Source organism: Crassostrea angulata, chromosome 2, assembly GCF_025612915.1.
Source record: "Crassostrea angulata isolate pt1a10 chromosome 2, ASM2561291v2, whole genome shotgun sequence".
NCBI classification, from domain to species: Eukaryota; Metazoa; Mollusca; class Bivalvia; order Ostreida; family Ostreidae; genus Magallana; species Magallana angulata.
The window spans coordinates 4,836,751-4,851,172 of record NC_069112.1 but is presented as its reverse complement, the minus strand read 5'-3'; the positions used below and the strand labels follow the sequence as shown (position 1 = coordinate 4,851,172).

The window sequence follows — 14,422 nt, the reverse complement described above, 5'->3', positions numbered from 1 at the left end:
CAACATGAGAAATGTCCTTGACCTCACTCTCACCTTGATGACCTTGAGCAGTTTGTTGAACCTGTCCACCTCCTGAGTGAGCACGGTGGTGAGCGAGTTGAGTCGGCCCTTCGAGTCGGGCTCAAACATCTCCTGATTGGCCTGCTCGATGTCGAGTTTGTCCATCAGTTTACCCAGAATGCTCTCTGCCAGCTCGTACACGATGTCGTCGTTGGATTTGCCTGTTCCCCCGCTGGCCTGACGAGGTTGGACATCCAAGATGGTGCTGATCAGGTGACCAGTCTCCTCCGCCTGTTAATTAAAACATCGATTGAATCTCCAAAATCTCTATAACTAGTATATCTCTTAACTATTATATGTATCATCTATTCAGTGTAGCAGGGTTTCAACTCTCTCCATTAAACATTGAATAATATGTAAGATTTATTTTTATACAATGATAAGTACACATGTACTGTTCTTTGTTTATTTTATTTTTTTTTAACAAGTAACCTGCTGTGATAAGATAAGTTACCTGGAAAGCGATGTTGGCGTTTTCGTGCATGCCGAATATCTCGGGTTCGTCCACAATGGGGAGGGTCTCTATGTAATCTCTGTACTCCTGTAGAGTCGGGTAGTCAGGGGCGTAGTAGATCCCTGTACACAACAAAACACAAATATTACACTAAGTCAGGTAAAATCTTACAAAAATCAGGTTGAAAACTGTTGTCTATGTCACAGCAAGATCATACATAAAACTTGTCATAGAAGTTGACACAGAAGTTGAATAAGTAATGGTGGGCGTGTGACATAAGTTGAATAAAGCCTTGCGGTAAAAAAATGTGTAGTACACAACATTTTTCAATATGCAATAAGAAATAATTTCAGCCCATTAGAAATCATGTTACAAACATTTTAAAATTGTTCAGCATACCTGAGGGAGAATACTTGTAGTTTGGCTCCAGTGTGTTGGGGTAGAAGAACGTCTTGAGGATGGTCTCCAAACACCTCTGATCAATGGCGTCCGTTACACGACCCCCGTACGTAATCTGTACACATAAAGGGGGACAAGTCAGACGAGTGCAATAATTATAACATTTAGGCTCTGGGCATCGACTATTCTAGGGTTGGTGTATTTTACATAGTTTTGAGCTTACCGCGTAACTAGTGTAAATTTCCCACATGTGTAAATAACCACTTTTAATTAAAGTACCAGTGTATAAACTTATTCATCTGTGACTGTGAGTAGAGAGTTACTGACCATGCCGGTGATGTAGATGAGGGCGTCCCAGGGAATCACTCCGTCCGCACAGAACATCTGACAGTTGAGCTGAGCGCACTCACGGTCACTGTCACTGAACTCGTACTGTAAAACAAATGGGTCAATGTAGAAACAAAGTAAATAAACAGATATTAAAAAGAATAAAACTTAAAAGTTAAAAATAAGACTACTTGTACCATATATATGTAAGCTATTTTCTGTGTCTCAGAAAAAGAGAGAGAGAGAGAGAGACTGACCCTGATGTTCCAGCCGAGTGGTCCAAACTTCTTCCTCTCTAGGATGACAGCGTGGAAGAAGCAGATGCCGAAGATCATCCTCTTCCACTGTGAGGCCAGCACTGAAACAAGAAAAGGTCATTGAGCAACTACAGACTATTAACAATACAACTGAATTGTAAGAAACATGTTCACACTGCTTAATTTCAATAAAACAATTTTAAAATTTACTAGAATTGGTATGCTTCAAATTATCATATATACTAGATTTTAAAGTAGTTAACTATCGCTGTCTACACAAGTAAAATTGCAACTTATGTTCATCATATGTTACTCTTAAAATAGTTCTCCCCTTATGAAAGGGTTCGCTGGCCTTACAAATATCAATCCTCTAGAATAACCTTTGTTTGACAAAATGGTTTACATGTGTTCAAGATATATACTCTGGTTTAAAGCATCTGATCAGTCTGCCCAACATAACCTACCGTGCTCCTCAAAGAACTGGGGAGTGATCTCGGCAAAGGCCCTCCTCATGTTGGCGCGGATGCCCTTGGGCGGTTCATTGGTGACTTTGACACTGTTTTGGAGGACACTGACCGGGAAGTGTTTGGCGGGCATGGAGCTGAGGAAGAGTCGGAAGTCCTCGTGGATCTCGTCCGGTTTCTCCGACATATCCTTGACCATGTTCTCCATGGCCAACATCCAGGACGCCGCCAGGTGGCAGTTCTGTAGGAACACCCAGTCTCCGGTCTTGACCGCAGCAAGGATCAGCTTCTCAGCTACCGGGCCCTGACCTTGACCCAGGGAGATGGACTGTACTCTACAAGGTCCAAGTCAAAATTTTATGACAAATATTGGTCCATCTCTTGTATTACCTGATGTATCATTGTATACACTTGTAATTCCATGTGATGAGCTAAATTTGCTTTTCCACTGAATCTCAAAACCTCTAGGCTCAGTAAATATTATTCTTTGAGTGTAGATGAACCACTATTTTCACCTCAAAGAAGTAACAATTGTAAGATACGTCCTGATTATGTTACTTACTTGTCTGTGTATCCCTTGTCGCGGGCAAACCTAAGGAAGGCTCCCATGGGGTCTGAGCCGGTGCTCAGGACAAACACAAGGGGGGTAATCCTGTTCATGTCGTCGTACAGGGTCTGGAGGCCGACCGGGGGGCTCTCTACAAACTTCTGACCCAGGTTCTCGCGCACAAACTCGCTCACCGCAAAGACGGTCTAAAATATCACAAATCATAAGTTTAATGACTCGGATGCATTGAGAGATGGTTCAGTTTTCCTAGTCAGATTATTACTGTTATAGACCTAATGATTTAGTTTCAAGGATTTGTAGATTTATTGATAATGCCTCTATACATGAATTTCTTAAACTTTTGGATCTGCTGAAAATCGAAATCCAAAAAATTTACGCTCAAGAAATGAGGATGAAAGTACAAAATTGACTTCATGAAGAGACTGTAAAATAAAATGGTACTGAATGATGCGTACCTTCTCTGTCTTGAAGACCTTGATGAACATGAGTTTCTGGAAGCTGGTCAGGCGTTTGTCCCAGTGACCCTTCGTTTTGTCGGACTCCATGTCCTCCATCGCCCCAGGGACGCCCTGCGGCTCCGGTGGGACGCCCTCGTATGTCTCGTAACTCTCCGGGTTTGCTCGTACCTAAAAACAGAGTCAACAAATCATAGAGACAAGATCTATAGAAACTTAATTCTTATATTAAAGCCTTTATGTTTGATTGTATCTGAAAACAACAGGGGAGTTATAGAAACAAGATCTGCTACTAAGATAGGGCCATTTTATTGAAGGAATGCAGATTGAAGAGAAGAAACATAATCTTTATTAAGTTATTCATTATAAACAGGTTTGGTTTTAGTTTAACTAGGTATCCATTATAAACAAGCTTATGACAACAGGACCTCCCCTTCCCAAAAAACCTTAAAGGTTTCCAGCTTGATCTCTAGAGACCAGAGTCTTTCATTTATTGAATTAATATTTAAGTCTGTAACTAACACAACACTAGTCTGTAGCAAGGATTTTCCCTATATCTCCACTAAGTAATAGAACACTAGTCTATAGAAAGGGATTCCCCCATACCTCCAATGTTCCGAGCTGGATCCAGACCGGAGTCTTGGTCAGATCCTGGTGGATCCCCTTGAAGATGGGGAACACCTCTCCGAGGTCGACTGCGTTGTTCCAGACCTTGATGTTGTTCAGGAAGGGGACGCTTGGCATTGGGGGTCGCTGCTTGTCCATTCCCGCCGATCCGCGGAGGAAGAAGTTCCACTCGACTGGAGATATCTTCTCCTCCTGTTTCATTATCTCCACACACATCATGAAGGAGAACACCAGCTTGTCCTTCTCAAACAGGCCTCTGGGAAAACAATGAAAGATACATATAGACAGGGAGATAACTGTGAAATAAAAATCTATCCAACAAAGAATAGATCCAGATTTGTGGGAGATCACAGAAATACAGTCAGATTGTAGTTTAATAGACTTCTGGAAAATACGGAACACAGACTGTTTGATAATTGTCAAACTAAACCCCTGGAAACTCATTGAAACACAGACATTTCTTTTAGAACGTACAAGCTCTATAAAAGAAACAACTAAGATCCCACTTGAGGGCTATCATTTAATGCTATGCTATATCAGTACTGTTATTGGATCAGATAATTCCGTACCTGGCCACGTTGTTGTAGATGGTCATAGTTGTCTCCCTTAGACAGATCTTCAGTCTCTCGGCCAGCTGGTCGCTCTTCTCGGACGACTCGATGGTGGCATTGAACAGCTGCAACAATCACAATAACATGTATAAACTATGTCAGAGCCAGAAAGAAGAACAGCTCTCACAAAGTAATAGGTCTATGCTTAATAAATGAATTAATGTCATAAACTACAATGCTTCAAATCCGCTTTCTTTCTGATACAAACAATCCATCTATACATCTGATACAAAGAATCCATTTGTACAGTAAGGACTTTGCTCATAAAGATCATAATTAAAGTCTTAAAGATATAACTGATACATGGCATGTACATTAGTGCCATGTTGAATAAGGTCCTACCTGTTTGAAGTACTTGAGAGAGAACTGGTACATTGGGTCTACTTCTCCCATACTGGCCACCACGAAGTATAACACAGAACCACGCGTGGCGACCGAGCGGTACTTCTCTCTAGCGGTGTTTATCTTCTCCTCTGTCACCTCGGCCTCACTCAACCTCTGTTTGATTACGCCGGATGTCACCTAGGTAACAGAAGTCAACAAAGGTCAAATAAGGCAACTTTCATCTTTATTTTTTGATTCACATCAACTTTTCATACCTCAAATAACTTGCGCATTTGTTTTCATGATTTATTCTTACTAAATACTTTGGACTGTTATAATAATTGTAATTACATATAATATGAACTCATTTGATCTTTACCATAAATGTGTTAGATAATGACTGGACAGATTAGATAATAACCTTGGACTCGTTAAGTATGTTAATGAGCTCCTCATTGTCCAGGATATTTCCCTGGGACTCAAACAACAGCTTCAGGATTCGGTCCTCTATGGCGTTTAGCTGGTTCTTGTCTGAGTTGATCTTCACAATCAACTGGTTCCTCTGCTCCTCCAAGTCTGGTCGCTCCAGACCCACCACATCACTGAAACAAGGGGAGAAAACTCAGTGTAAGTAACAGAACATTCTAACTCCTCCCTCCCTCCTTACATTTTTCTCCCAAAATATTCTGTAAGCTCTTAGCTGCATCAATGGACCAAAAATATTTTTGCTGTTTTTTTTTTTCTTTTAGGGTTTGGGATAGGTTATTTTCATTGAGGTTCAGCCAATGAGAGCTGTTGTTACCTGAGGAGCTGGTCCTCCAGCCCTGACAGTGTGACCGTGAAGTTAATGATGGTCACCTTGATGCAGACCTCGGGCAGGTAGTGGGGGTTGGCCATCTTGGAGGTCATGTAGAACCGGAAGTTACGGTCGTAGTCAATGTCGCTGTCTCCCAGACGAATCAGCAGACGGCCACCCTGTCATTAGAAAAAATGCACCGGTGAATAAGATCTCATTGACTGATCAGTCCGAGGAAAACATGGCTAAACATAGAAGATCCTAAGCTGGACTTATTAATAAGTTTATTTGAAATACATAAAACATGTGTAGGAGAAAGTCTAAATTGGCATAGTACTCTGTGGGTTTCTTATAAAAATTATCAAGACTTGAAAAATTGAAAAAAAAACAAGATAAAATACATGGTGGGTGGGTGTGAGGACTTACAGACATGAAGGTCTGTTTCAGTAGGACGGGCTCTAGAGCAGGGTCCAGGAACTCTCCGATGTCCTCACACAGGACGGGCATTCCAATCCGGATACAGTTCTCCAGTGTCCGGAGGAACTGTCCGTCCGTCAGCTTGATGATCTTCAGACCGTTCTTGGCCTCCCTGTTCCTGATCCAGCGGTTGGCCTGTCAGTGGAGACAATATTTAGTACCGTTGGGCCACAAAGATATTGGATAGGGGTGAACAACTGTACAAGACACCAAGACACTGAGTAAAACCTTAGACAATTAATCAACAGGTCTATCCTTGTTCCCGATCCATTCGTTGGCTTGCAGAGACATTAATGTTCATTAGAGGAAGCAAACAATGCTAAAATTCCTTTTGTTATTTATGATCTATAAATGGCATATCAAGACTGCCTGTTTTCTAACATTATGATACAAAGTATTTGAAGAATTACATGTAATATCCAAAGACCAAAGCTATCATGGTGATCAAGAGTTCAAATCTTTCTAAAGCTCAGTGTGGGGAAATAGATGAAGATGATGAAGCATTCCTTGATTAAAATATTAATGAAAATAAAAATTTAACTTCAAAAATGCATGTTATCTGTATAAATCATTCAGTAAAGCAACCAAGAATTACCTGCTCCTGGGGGTCAATCATCAGGGGCCAGCGACGCCCCCTGGTGACGAGAATGGCGTTCTCCGTGGACAGTTGGTCCTTGGGAAGTCCATCAGAATTCCACTGTCGGATCTCGAACGGATCGGCCAGAACCGTGATGATGGTCATTCCCGGGGTCACAGGAATCTCCAGCTCTACGCAGCGATTGGTCCACAGTTCTACAAGTTCATGGCGGTAGGTGCTGGTGAAGGCGCCGTAGTACGCCACACAGGCGGTGGACACAAAGACGTCACCCACCACGTTACCGATCTGCTTGTTGAAGTCCTGAAACACGATGGTTGGTGAATTTCAGAAATTTCATTTATTTAAAAACAGAAGTAAGAGTAGGGGACAACTATCACCACTTTACCATCATTTGTAAAAGACCAGTTATAGAGCATGAAGTTGTCAATGAGATGCATGCATGGTAAGATTACACTTGATATGTCCAGATGAATTGATTACTGTAAAAGGATTAAAAGGTTGGTCTATTTTTTGACCAAGAAAAAGTCCTGACCACAACCTCCAACCTAAAATAATACTTTCATCTAAAGTAAAGTCATCATTAAGACAAGCATTGAAACATATTTCCTGCACCAACCATTTTTAAACTTCCTCACTTTTAAACTATACCCCCCCCCCCCCCCCCAATCCCAATTAGTTTATAGGTTTTGATATCCCCCCTGACAAATCAATACAAGTCCCCACCTTGACGGTTTCGGCCCAGCGGATCTGCTCATCACCGAGTGCGGTGGTGAGTTTGGCGGCCCTCTTGAGCCGCGCGGCGGTGGTGGCGATGTTGCGCTCCAGCTTCTGTTTCTCGCGGACGCTGTTGTCGTAGGTGGCCTGGAGCTCCGCGATCTTGGCCTCCACCTCCGCTAGCTGGTCCTGCTTCTCCTTCAGTAGAGTCATCACCGTGTCCAGCTCCTTCTGGGCCTCAGCCAACCTGTCAATCAAATCAGACAACTGTCAGTCTAACCTGTCATTCAAACCGTGTGGGCGGAGTCAAATCAATTACAGTATCTCAATTAATAATTTTTTAAGGTTTTTGTCAATTGAAAATTACTCTGTTTCATTAATTTTATTTTAAGCTTTCTGTCATTTGCATTTTTGAAATTGTGCTTATTCACTAATTATAAATAAAATGCAATTGAATGTAAAATTTTAAATTCTAATAGATTATCAAAATATCAACATTTACCGTACATTGAAGTTAAATAAAAAAATTTCAAACAAATATTTGCACACTGGTACATTTAAAAAAACAAACAAGGACGTTATGTTAGTATGGAGGTTATGTTAGTATGGAGTGCAGGTTTTCATGCAGTTAAAGCAGTAATTATCTAGGAAATGTCATTGAGGTTATTATAATAATTGTTACATGATTGTGTAATCATTATCTGAGTAGAAGTATATATATATATGCGTGTCAGAGGAATTTAATAGAAACCAGTTATTTCACAATCCTTGATATGATATGTACCAAGTTCCAAAGAAACAGATAACAAGAAAAAATCTACAAGAATTGACTATACAATATAAGTAATAAGTTCTTATTTATAGGAAAAACTCTAAAAGTTGTCTAGATACTGACTAAATATAGAGGATACAACGTAAGAAGATTTAAGGAATATTTTTTTTCACTAGACATTCACTAAGCCATCACACTGATCTAGGCTATGAGTTTATATATCCTAGTCTATAGAAAACTACAATTTTTTTTTCAAATTCTTCAGACACAATAAATTGAATTGAGTCTGGCCTCTATAACAAGTTTTAACAGTGTTTTTGCCAAAATATCTACATAGTAAAGTTGAAGTTATTTTAAAATTCTAAAAAATTGATAATCTCTAGCAAAAATTCTTTCAATTGGTCAACTTTACAAACCTATCTATAATACATGTATATCCAAAATCTCTAAATATTCTCTACACTACATATACCTGGTAATCTCTACACTACAAAATCTCTCTATTTACTATCTACACTACATATATTTTATAATCTCTACCTATGAAATCTCTCTATTTACTATCTACACTACATATACTTTATAATCTCTACCTACGAGATCTCTCTATTTACTATCTACACTACAGATACTTTATAATCTCTACACTATGAAATCTCTCTATTTACTATCTACACTACAGATACTTTATAATCTCTACACTATGAAATCTCTCTATTTACTTTCTACACTACATATACTTTATAATCTCTACCTACGAAATCTCTATTTACTATCTACACTACAGATACTTTATAATCTCTACACTACGAGATCTCTCTATTTACTATTTACACTACATATACTTTATAATCTCTACACTATGAAATCTCTCTATTTACTTTCTACACTACATATACTTTATAATCTCTACACTACGAAATCTCTCTATTTACTATCTACACTACAGATACTTTATAATCTCTACACTACGAAATCTCTTTATTTACTTTCTACACTACAGATACTTTATAATCTCTACACTACGAAATCTCTATTTACTATCTACACTACAGATACTTTATAATCTCTACACTGAAATCTCTCTATTTACTTTCTACACTACATATACTTTATAATCTCTACCTACGATATCTCTCTATTTACTATCTACACTACAGATACTTTATAATCTCTACACTATGAAATCTCTCTATTTACTATTTACACTACAGATACCTGGTAATCTCTACACTACGAAATCTCTATTTACTATTTACACTACAGATACTTTATAATCTCTACACTACGAAATCTCTTTATTTACTATATACACTACAGATACTTTATAATCTCTACACTACGAAATCTCTTTATTTACTTTCTACGCTACAGATACTTTATAATCTCTACACTACGAAATCTCTTTATTTACTATCTACACTACAGATACTTTATAATCTCTACACTACGAAATCTCTCTATTTACTATTTACACTACATATACTTTATAATCTCTACACTACGAAATCTCTTTATTTACTATCTACACTACATATACTTTATAATCTCTACACTGAAATCTCTCTATTTACTTTCTACACTACAGATACTTTATAATCTCTACCTACGGAATCTCTTTATTTACTATCTACACTACAGATACTTTATAATCTCTACACTATGAAATCTCTTTATTTACTATCTACACTACAGATACTTTATAATCTCTACACTACGAAATCTCTTTATTTACTATCTACACTACAGATACTTTATAATCTCTACACTACGAAATCTCTTTATTTACTATCTACACTACATATATTTTATAATCTCTACACTACGAAATCTCTATATACTCTCTACACTACATATTCTCTGGATATAATTTTATACTCTTAGTATTCTGCAAGAGATATTCTGTCTACACTAGAGTGGTACTAGTTTTACACTAGAAAGTGGTACTAGTTTTACACTACTCTTACTTCTGTTTCTTGGGTTGGACAAGTCGATAGACTTGAGCGTATGTATCCATGGCCATCACCCACATACACATCGACTTACAGGCCTGTAAACAGTTTACAGTAACACGTAAATTATAAGGTACATTACACACGTAAACCCGTAACCCTGACTGAGTACTATAATATTTGGCTTGATCTGTCAGCAGTGGTCTCCCTTGGCAGGTCTCTGTAAATGCTTATTAGTGTATGGTTGTGTTAATTACACTGTTTTTTTTAACTGCGTAAAGGGTTATCTTTGCTCTTATAAATTTTTGAACAATTACACTTCCAAAAGATTCATCCCGGCCTGTTTTATCTTGATCTTAACACAGAAAAATAGTAAAATGGTAACACATTAAAATGCTGTAGCTTTGATAGAATTTGAAATAATCTCATTTTGATAGTTTCAATCTGATTTTTATCTGAAAATAAGGTGAAAATCAAGTCATTCTGGAGCAAAAATTTTCCTTTTTCCAGTAAACAATCCATGTTAAACTAAGTGAAGTCGACACAGCAAAGACGTTAATATAACAAAAAATCAACACACAGACACAAAATAAACGCTTGCAAATGCAGTAATAGGGAAGTAACATAAAGAAAACACGCTGCAGGCAGAACAGGGGACAGTGTTACGCATGGCGTCACATTCTCAGTGTTAATCGTGTCGTCACGCTCCAATTCACTTACTTAGCTCGCTTGGGCTCCACAGTTCTGAAGACGTGGGAATAAGAATCCATGGCCAGCACCCACATACACATAGACTTACAGGCCTGTGGGGAGACAGAGTGGTCAGTAACAGAAAAGTAGGTCAACCCCTCCCCCAGGGGCAGGACAGTCCCTGGGGGTTGAGGGACCCTGACTAACAGAAGGAAAAGCAGAATGGTAAAACAGCATAAAATGATTCAAAGTAAAGTTATTGTTTTCATGCAGAAATTTTCAATTCCAGAGAGAATATGGAAAAGACTTGATTGTATTTATGAGACTTTGATGAATGAAGATAATGTGGTGAGAGTTTTTTAGATTGAAGAAAAAAAGAGAGTGGTCATTCATTGGGAAGATTCCAATCGAAATAAAATATATGACAGAAAATACTGTTCATCTGATCTCAGCTGCACCAAAATAACCAAAGTCATTTATTTGGAAGTAAGATGAATAGATAAGATAAATGTGTTTCTCTGAAATCTTTCGTGAATCAGGTTCTCTGTAAGGAAGTCTACAATCTTTGACATTGAAACAATATTATGACAACTACACACCTTTATATAACATCCATCAATAAATTATGTGATTTCATGTCATTGTATTTTCTTAAATTCATTCTCAAACATTTTTTAAATATATAGATCAGAAAATAACAGGACTGAAATAATGCAAATAAACAGGCTCTCTGCCTACCTTTGAGACTTTCTCGACTTTTTCTGGGATAAAGTTTGGATTGTCGATGTACTTTTTGAGTTTTTTGAGCATCGAGTCTGGGATACTGTCTTTGTCATATGTCTGTAGATTCTTCAGGAAGTTGGCGTCTCCCAGCAGCACCTTGGCTGACGTCCAATCAGTCCTGTCAACCAAACCGCAGTAAACAATGATCAGTACTGACAAACTTGACAGTACCATGGATTCTTTATTTTACACAAGTATCTTTCTGCAGATAGATCTTTATTATCTTAAGCCTTTGACTTGGGTCACTAACTTGGAGATACACATATCATTTAAAAGATAGATCTCTACACAATATGATGAACTTTGACCTGGGTCACTTACTTGGAGCCAAGCAGGATACACACTGCCTCCATGACTGTCTGTACGAGCTCGGGTGGCTTGGAGAAGACTCGAAGCTCAGCAATATCGCTCTTGTCGAGTGAATCCAGTGCCTTCACTGCAGCCTCGAGGGCAGGCAGGGCCTGGTCGAGGTCACGTTGGGCGTCGTCGGCGATGGCCTGAGTCTCTTCAGCCTTAACCTTGGCTACAGCCTCGTCCTCTACCACCACTTTACGCACCTTTAGAATGAAGTCAACAGTTTTTCATTAATTTGAAATCGAACCTGAATTTTGTTTACCATTTCATAACTTTCTAAAAGTATTATAATCTCTCAGTACTTTACACATGACTTATCGCTGAATCAGCTACAGCCTATCTAAGTCATACAACCTATTGACAAGTCATCAAGTCAAATGACCACCAAACAAGTCATAAGACTTATCAGTAAGTCAAATAACACCTAGAGTCCATGATGACCATTAGACAGATGACCTCTAGACAAGTCAGATGACCTCTATGTGACCTCTGTGTGACCCTGACCTTATCAGCGGCCTCCTGGTCCACCACGAGTCTCTCCATCAAGTTGTTGGTGTCCTCGGACTTCTTCTTGAGCTCTGGCTCGAGTGCGATGAGTTCCTTCTTCATCTTGTCCACGAGCACGTTTGTCTCCAAGATCTTCTTCAGACCATTGTCCACACGGTCACGCGCCATCTTCAGCTGTCTATAACACAATAACAAACCTTAATCAACAACTGCAATAAAGAGGTAAAACAAGACACTCTGCAGAAAATTGGTGCAGTTTCCCACTGGCTGTGGGAAAACTCAGTGGAAAATAACAAGTTTAAAAGACACTCAAGTTTGATTTGGGTTTGAATATGGAACTGACAATTGCATACTATAGACTATGTAGTTTATCAGACAAATCCAATCTATGAAACTAGTTTTTGACTTTTCAAAGTTATATGTGTCCTAACAAAAGGGGCCAAGTACTACTCTCCTTAGTTTAACTGTTTTGAAAATAAAGCAAAGGTTGTAAAAATAAAATAACTCTGTAAGTTTAACTGTTTTGAACACGAGGGTTGTAACTGACTTAGTTTAACTGTTTTGAACACGAGGGTTGTAACTGACTTATTTTAACTGTTTTGAACACGAGGGTTGTAACTGACTTAGTTTAACTGATTTGAACACGAGGGTTGTAACTGACTTAGTTTAACTGGTTTGAACACGAGGGTTGTAACTGACTTAGTTTAACTGTTTTGAACACGAGAGTTGTAACTGACTTAGTTTGACTTTTTGAACACGAGGGTTGTAACTGACTTAGTTTAACTGTTTTGAACACGAGGGTTGTAACTGACTTAGTTTAACTGGTTTGAACACCAGGGTTGTAACTGACTTAGTTTAACTGATTTGAACACGAGGGTTGTAACTGACTTAGTTTAACTGGTTTGAACACGAGGGTTGTAACTGACTTAGTTTAACTGTTTTGAACACGAGGGTTGTAACTGACTTAGTTTAACTGGTTTGAACACCAGGGTTGTAACTGACTTAGTTTAACTGTTTTGAACACGAGGGTTGTAACTGACTTAGTTTAACTGGTTTGAACACCAGGGTTGTAACTGACTTAGTTTAACTGGTTTGAACACGAGGGTTGTAACTGACTTAGTTTAACTGGTTTGAACACCAGGGTTGTAACTGACTTAGTTTAACTGTTTTGAACACAAGGGTTGTAACTGACTTAGTTTAACTGTTTTGAACACGAGGGTTGTAACTGACTTAGTTTAACTGTTTTGAACACCAGGGTTGTAACTGACTTAGTTTAACTGGTTTGAACACCAGGGTTGTAACTGACTTAGTTTAACTGTTTTGAACACCAGGGTTGTAACTGACTTGGTTTTCTCCTGCAGCATGGAGATGTAGATGCGGATCAGCTCGAGGTAGCTGGTCGGGGTGGTGTAGTAGCGCCGCTTCAGCTCATTGTAGAACCGCTCGGCCATGTCACTCACGCTCATGTGGATCTCCACGCACATCTCAGCAATCTTTTGCTGAAAAAAGGGAGGAAGATTTATCAGACAAGTATAACATCAAACATGATAAATATCTGCTAAATTAGGGACTTAGATTTTTTAAGAACAAATACAGATGTTAAAAATCAAGATTATCTATTCTTTTGATGCAACATTATTATTTTGTTCGGTCATAAATTTCCCACTTTTAGTGAAAAAATGACTGCTTTATTCTGAAACATATTGTCCTTTCTGAGTTCTGAGTTCGACACTCACGGTCTCACTAAGTCACTGATTACTTATATCTATAGGCATCAACTGAGCCTATTTTTCTGTGACTTACCTTCAAACTGTCCTCTCCGAGTTCGACGCTCTCAAAGAACGAAGTGGACACACTGAGTAAGGCCTCGCGCGGCCATTCCGTGAACCAGTCGATGGTACAGCAGTTTACGAGAGACGGGAACATACGACAGCGCGTCCTGAAGGCGCTCCCCACGGGGCTCATACACAGCACGATGTGGAGGTTGTTCCTGACCCTGTTGATACAGAAGTCGTAGATCGCGTCCCTGTTGCCCTCGGCGATGCCTACTTCCTTTGCGGCCGGACGACAGCCGATGATCAGCTGCTCGTACTCATCTGGTTCAAACAGGTTTGGCACTTCGCCAGAGTTCAGGATGTTGTTGATGTCTTCTAAGAACTCCTCTACAACAATCTACAACAACAAGGTAATTCAATATACACAACAATTTACAACAACAAGGTAATTCAATACA

The 14,422-nt window shown here is 39.0% G+C and overlaps 1 protein-coding gene across 1 annotated transcript in view; it reads right to left on the bottom strand.

Annotated features, from left to right (window-relative positions):
- Positions 1 to 14,422, bottom strand: part of LOC128170743 (dynein axonemal heavy chain 6-like) — a 29,814-nt gene that overhangs the window by 2,808 nt on the left and 12,584 nt on the right. The window contains 22 exon segments of the mRNA XM_052836526.1: positions 34 to 291; positions 515 to 636; positions 914 to 1,028; positions 1,241 to 1,345; positions 1,498 to 1,598; positions 1,962 to 2,296; positions 2,524 to 2,714; positions 2,985 to 3,155; positions 3,591 to 3,867; positions 4,181 to 4,287; positions 4,565 to 4,744; positions 4,968 to 5,148; positions 5,349 to 5,521; positions 5,769 to 5,954; positions 6,415 to 6,717; positions 7,141 to 7,378; positions 10,576 to 10,658; positions 11,284 to 11,446; positions 11,650 to 11,885; positions 12,187 to 12,367; positions 13,534 to 13,688; positions 13,993 to 14,361. Coding sequence (XP_052692486.1) covers positions 34 to 291; positions 515 to 636; positions 914 to 1,028; positions 1,241 to 1,345; positions 1,498 to 1,598; positions 1,962 to 2,296; positions 2,524 to 2,714; positions 2,985 to 3,155; positions 3,591 to 3,867; positions 4,181 to 4,287; positions 4,565 to 4,744; positions 4,968 to 5,148; positions 5,349 to 5,521; positions 5,769 to 5,954; positions 6,415 to 6,717; positions 7,141 to 7,378; positions 10,576 to 10,658; positions 11,284 to 11,446; positions 11,650 to 11,885; positions 12,187 to 12,367; positions 13,534 to 13,688; positions 13,993 to 14,361 — 4,230 coding nt within the window.